The sequence below is a fragment of the Diospyros lotus genome, chromosome 12, assembly GCF_014633365.1.
Source record: "Diospyros lotus cultivar Yz01 chromosome 12, ASM1463336v1, whole genome shotgun sequence".
In the NCBI taxonomy this organism is placed as follows: domain Eukaryota; kingdom Viridiplantae; phylum Streptophyta; class Magnoliopsida; order Ericales; family Ebenaceae; genus Diospyros; species Diospyros lotus.
Genome location: NC_068349.1, coordinates 2,673,672 through 2,679,683, shown reverse-complemented (window position 1 = coordinate 2,679,683; position 6,012 = coordinate 2,673,672). Strand labels below are relative to the sequence as shown.

Below are 6,012 nucleotides of genomic sequence, written 5' to 3'. Positions count from 1 at the left end.
CGTCTATCCGTGTGATTTAATGTAAAAAAAGGTAAAAAGAAATGGGGGTGTTTTCGTCTTTTGCCGCTCTCACTTTCTTCTATTTTTTCAACTTATTTTTAAAAAATGTTAAGTGAAAAATATAATTATATAATATTAAAAAAATTAATTTGGCTTCAAATGATACTAAAGTTTAAAGAACATATCCATTAAACTGAAAATTGAGAACAAAGTCAAACGTTATTTATAATTTTTTTTTTTTTGAGGTTATCGTTTTTACGCGGTCCCCACCACTTATGTTCTCGATTTCAATAGAAAAGAAAAATTATAGGTGAAATATTGCCTCACTACATAAGGTAAGAAATTAAACTCACGACCTACTGGTGCGAATCCCAACTTATCATGACCCAACTACTTGGTATATGCCTTGAAGACTAAATATTTTTCTTGTAAGATAAAAATACAACTTAATCATAAAAATAATTCAATCATTTTCGAGAATTTGTAATTTTATCTAATACTTTTAATTTTGACAATTAATTCCAAATTAGTTCAATTGAATATAATTTTATCTATCAATTTAGAAGAAATATATTCATATTGACTTGATATGGTAAATATCATATAATAATAATATTTTTTAGACTTATATGTACACATAAATAAAAAAATGTAACTTGTTACACATAATCAATTTACCCTTTGTTTCTTTTTACAAATTATATTTTTCTTTTTTTTACCTTATATATACACATAAATCTCACAAATATTATTATTATATAACACATCATATGTCAAATTAATATAAACATATTCTCTTCAAATTGATTTTACATATTGATAAATTTTCATTTAATTAAATCAATTAAAACCTAATTATAAAAATTAAAAAGATTAAATAAAAATTTAATTTTGCAAAAATAATTTTAATTTCATCTTGAAATTAAATAATTTTAATTATTTTCTTATTAGGGGTTAAAAATATTAATATTTAAATATTTGTATTATTTAATAAAATATTTTAGAATATGATATATCCATTATCAATCAATAAAATACATAAAATATACTTTAACCATGAACAAAATGCTTTTTAGAAATATTCTTTATATATTTTCTTGAAAAATCATTTCATCACTAAAAGTATGACCCTTTTATTATTGTAAGTTAATAAAAAAAAACTCAAAGAATCAGTAGTATTTTCAAAATAAATTGAGAATAATAAAAGTGTAGGAAAATTTTTAAAATAGTATTAATTTTGATAAGAATCCTACAGATGTCAAGATTTATGAATTCAAAATTGAAATATATATTTTTTTAACGTGATAAATTCAAAAGGTTCCCAAAATAAAATTAACCTTTGACTCGATATGACCTACCATTTTCTAAAACCCATAGTCCGCCTCGCCTCAACTAAAGATGTATGAACAAATGAATCACAAGTCGAAATTTGAGGGGTTTGGCCCCCCAAAATGGACAGACTATCATAACTTCAACAAAAACATACTCAAACCCACAATCTACAATAACCTAAGCTCCCAAACGTGTGCATTGAACTCTCTACGCTAATTTTTTTATTATTAATGCTAACTATCACACGAAATGTCAAAACTCAACGCCCAAATAACATTTTCGATTCTAAATAGCGTGACAGAAGAGAAAGAAGGCATGATTTATATCTTACAGAAACAAAGAAAAACAAGAGAGAGAGAGAGAATGCCAAAAGACCCATTTGCAGGAATCGAATGACAGAATATGCAACGTATCCAACCATAAGTGTGTCTCACATATGGCTTAGTTTCAGAATCAGGACATTTACTGTTTGTTGGCTACCATCGTACACAATTTGCACGGCTACATGAACTCTTCTATTTTCCCTTCGGCGCGACATAAAGCAAGCTCTCAAATCTGAACTCTAATGCTGCTCCCAGAAGAGCAGGTGCAATGTTTTCAATACTTCAGGGGAGGTTTTTGGGTTGGCAGCAATCCAAAACGCTTCTTGAGAAGTACTCTCTGCCTCGCGTATTTGTCATCGGGAGAGAAGCGAGCTGCAGTTTAAGAGAAATGGGATCAACGCAGGCTGCATCATATTCTTTTGTTGTTCGATGATAGAACAGAGTGAACAGTTCAAATATATAGCTTAGTGATTAGCATTTAGTATACACAATACATAAACACATCTAAGAGGAGGACGGAAATGTGAAGTGTGGATGGAGAGTAGAAGGGTATGACTACTGAGTGGAGCAAGCACTCTGTCCTTTCATCCAGGGCTTTGACAAAAAGACATGACTTTGATTACACTCAAACTCGATAACAAGAGAAGTCTGCTTGAACATTTTAAAGGTTTTACCAGACTTAATCCCAGATGAACTGGATGCCACAATTGGACATACATGTGAACCAGTTTCAGAGTAGTGATAGGGAAAGTGTCGGACAACTTAGAGGAGATCTACCCTTATTTAAAAATTGCATTTATAACTTGGTATATCGCTAGGATCAAACATATACATACCAAGAGAAACAGTACAACACTTTGATTGGTGGACAGGGGGAAAGGGAATGCATATTAATTTCACCTCAAAAGATAACAAAAAGAAATTTGCCTTTATGTTACAACATTTGAAACAAATTGAATATGCAGTAGATTATAAGAATGATTTTTCTTTAACAAACCAACTTACTAGTTACAATCAACAAAATAAGGAACCAAACATATATGTTATTCAAGTTTCCAAGTCTCATTTTTGCTAAGGCTTATATATTTTAAGCACGTTAAATTTCATTGGCATGGTGCCAAACCATCTATGTGCATACAGCCTAAGAAGTTGTATTTCTTAAAAGCAGAAGTGCCATCACATGCATGAATAGACTTTCAAAAAATAGCAAACTCTTAGGCACCTCCAAAACATCTGTCGTGTCAGAATCCCACGAGGACACAAGTACTGTTGTAGCTTTGGCTATAGTATAAGAAACTAAAAAATGAAATAAAAATTCAGTTGATAGCAAATCTAAAATAACTTTAAGTGAAATACCTAAATTAAACAATTCTTGGGAAAATCATATAGAATAAGTCATGTTCGGCACAAGGCTACTGATGACAAGCAGAACATTCATAGTTGTGTTTAGGACAACCTAGCTTTTGCAAAACACTCTTAAACTACATTGATTTAGGAGTTGCAAAAAGTAAGATCTTTCAATATGACTTTTCAATTTTCAAGTGCTTCACTTTCAATGAAAAAACCAAGCTACAGAACTAACAAACCAGTTCACCCATATGCATGCAGTCATTCTTTTCAGTTATTCCTGAGAAAACCAAAGTATTTTATGAAGCCAATCATAATGCATGGATGTATCTAAAAAATAAGGGTTCAGACGGTAAAAGAATTTGAACGAATTTGGTTTCAGAGCTCATCAGCAGCTATAAAATATGCTCGGCAATCAATTCGGACAAGGTACCTGGATGAGCAGATTGTGTAGCCAATCCAAGTGGTGATTCTTTCTACATTAAGAAGAACAAATTAAATATCAATACAGAGCAAAATATAATGTAGCTGCCCATGGAGCAGGATCTCTTCCCATGGGAAAATAAAAGAATGAAGAAAAACAAATGACAAAACCCACAATTAAGCAAGGGCATAAAGAAAACTCATAATGCTTACCAAATATTCAGCAAAGTATATGCAAAATACTGTAGAGAAAGTACAGACTGCTGATAGAAATTACATTTACTATGATAGGTGGAAATTAGGTAAGTATCGGAAGGACAATGCCATTGAGCACAAATATAGGTAACCAGTGTCACACCAAATGAGCCTGCCCTCCATTATTGATCTGACTAAATTTAAAGGATCGAATAGTTTAACATTTGAAAGATAATGAAGTTCCAACACCATGGTGAAAATGAGTTCCAATGACAACAACAACCCTTAATTTCATTAAGTGGGCACAATGCACATGAATTCTAGCTCGCCAATCCTCTCCATCTCAATCATATTTCCTGCAACGCTTTTATAGTTCGTATCATATCTACAGGTTTCTTAACAAGCTTTTTTTTTTTTTTATTGCTCTACCTCTTTTGGGTGAAAATGAATTAAGGACAGAAAGATTCTTGATCACCTTATCCACATTTCAGGATGTGATTTAAAGGTTCAGGCTCTGTAACTACTGTACTGCAGATGAATAAGGTAGCTGGTAAAACCCATCACTTTCACCTGCTAGCCTATTTAAAACATGCACAACTATAAAGGGAGAAATACCTTTGAAAAAAGTACAAGCAAAACAATGTGAACAAGGGGCGCAACACATGACTGTGTACAACAAGTTCTTCATGCCTCGTCTCGTAGAGTAATACAATATTTAAACTTCTATTCAAGAAAGAAGATGTGCAATCATCTACCAACAACAGAAAGCTGCACTAGATCTGCCAATTTAGATAAGATGTCAATATCTATGGCTCATTTTCTTACTTTCATTTTTTATAAGAATTGGTTTTCACATGTTCTTTCCGATGATGTTTGACATGCCATTTCCAACGATTGGTACATAACCCATCAGTCTCACACCTCCTTCTGCTTGCCCCTTTACATTGCGTCCAATTCAATAATGTCACATGATAAAATAAAAAAATAAAAAACGAAATCAAATAAAGAGAGAGAACATGAGTTCACAAAATTAGCTGTCAATTTTCATTAGAAAACTGCATTGGATCTATCAATTTTAATTACATCTAACAGTTATAATTCATCAGTCTTCTATTTTTATTTTTTAAATTCATTCAAACTGAAACCAATTTCCATTTGCACTGAATGAGACTAGGTTGAGTGCATCCAACTTGCCAGGACCTAACCAGGATTGATCACAATTCACAAGTTGCACCAATCACCAATAAGCCAATAACAAAATCATCAAGAAACTGTGGTACAAATTAATCTATTAAAGAGAAGTCAGGCCATATTCCAAGTCAAGCTTCATAAATCTTGCAGACATTATGAACCATGAACAGGCACAAGCTCTAGTAAAGAATCCAATACACCTTGTCACCAGATACAACAACGTTTGATTCGCACAAAAAAGTTAAAATCCAATTAAAAGAAAAAATAAGCCACTTGTCCTCCATTGCAATTAACTTGAAAATCTATGCAAGTTCTGAGTTTACATACTCTTCTGCAATGGTTTTATATTTTAACCATCTGCCACCTAAAATTTTGTGCCACTGTATGACTTCAATGGGCAAAGAGGCAGAATGCAACAGAATTTCTTCGTAAATGGCTTTATATATGGTTGAATCAACAAGCCAAGCAGGAAAACAGCTCAAAAAACTAAGGAACATGTATCGTGAAAGAGTATTTGTGGCAGTGTTGGTTACTTAGAACTGCAAATCTCATATGTAAGTGATTCCTTTCTTTTAATATCATCATACTGAAAAGAGGATAATAATGACCAGAACCATATACCTTGGTGGTGTACACCTTGTCACCGTTCTCATTTATGTAAAACTGGAGATACATTGTCTCGGATCCTTCAACTGCTGAAACCACATAAAATTGAAAAGCAAACAGTAACGCGATAAGTTATCTTGTAAAATCCAAAACAACGATTGGAATTAACAACCATCCCTAGCGGGTCTGTTAGGTTCAACAAATAAAGAATTCTCCACTAATTGAGCCCTGTCCAACCACAATCAAGATGACACTAACAAACAAAAAAATTACTTTCTGTCCGCTTCCCATTATTTTCCTGGAAGCCAAACAGATATAACAAGGAGAACCACTGTTATGGCGAAGAATCCGAAAGCTTACCAGAGAAAACGTAGGAAAGTGATTCTGATTCTTCGTACTGCTCGAACACTAAGACCGGCAAACGAAAACCCTAGAAATTGTTATGACAAGAACGTTCCATTTACAATATTGTCCCGACTTATTGTTCAAAAGGACAGTTCTGTCCACGCGTCTAATAGACACGGGCCATGGATGCTACTTAAATAATATTTTTTAGGCTTAATATATATCACACTCACTTAATAATTAAGAAATA

The 6,012-nt window shown here is 32.6% G+C and overlaps 1 protein-coding gene across 2 annotated transcripts; it reads right to left on the bottom strand.

The window, feature by feature from the left end:
- Positions 1–1,584: 1,584 nt before the first annotated feature.
- Positions 1,585–5,872, bottom strand: LOC127787691 (H/ACA ribonucleoprotein complex subunit 3-like protein). 2 transcript variants are annotated; one of them, XM_052315753.1, is made up of 4 exons: positions 5,778–5,872; positions 5,433–5,503; positions 3,436–3,478; positions 1,585–2,027 (listed from the first exon to the last, which is right to left on the bottom strand). In XM_052315753.1, exons 2-4 carry the CDS (start codon positions 5,484–5,486, stop codon positions 1,930–1,932), a joined length of 195 nt encoding a protein of 64 aa, XP_052171713.1. In that variant the 5' UTR covers positions 5,487–5,503; positions 5,778–5,872; the 3' UTR covers positions 1,585–1,929. The 2 variants fall into 2 exon arrangements, with proteins under 2 accessions (XP_052171713.1, XP_052171714.1); XM_052315754.1 differs by having other exon boundaries at positions 5,433–5,506; positions 5,778–5,870.
- Positions 5,873–6,012: the final 140 nt, after the last annotated feature.

What these genes read in the sequence shown, in the direction of transcription:
- LOC127787691 (XM_052315753.1), bottom strand. Translation starts at nt 5,486, where the DNA reads ATGTATCTCCAGTTTTACATAAATGAGAACGGTGACAAGGTGTACACC. An exon ending in ACAAGGTGTACACCACCAAG is followed by an intron (nt 3,479 to 5,432) that starts GTATATGGTTCT and finishes TTCTTAATGTAG; the next exon opens with AAAGAATCACCACTTGGATT. An exon ending in TACACAATCTGCTCATCCAG is followed by an intron (nt 2,028 to 3,435) that starts GTACCTTGTCCG and finishes CTTAAACTGCAG; the next exon opens with CTCGCTTCTCTCCCGATGAC.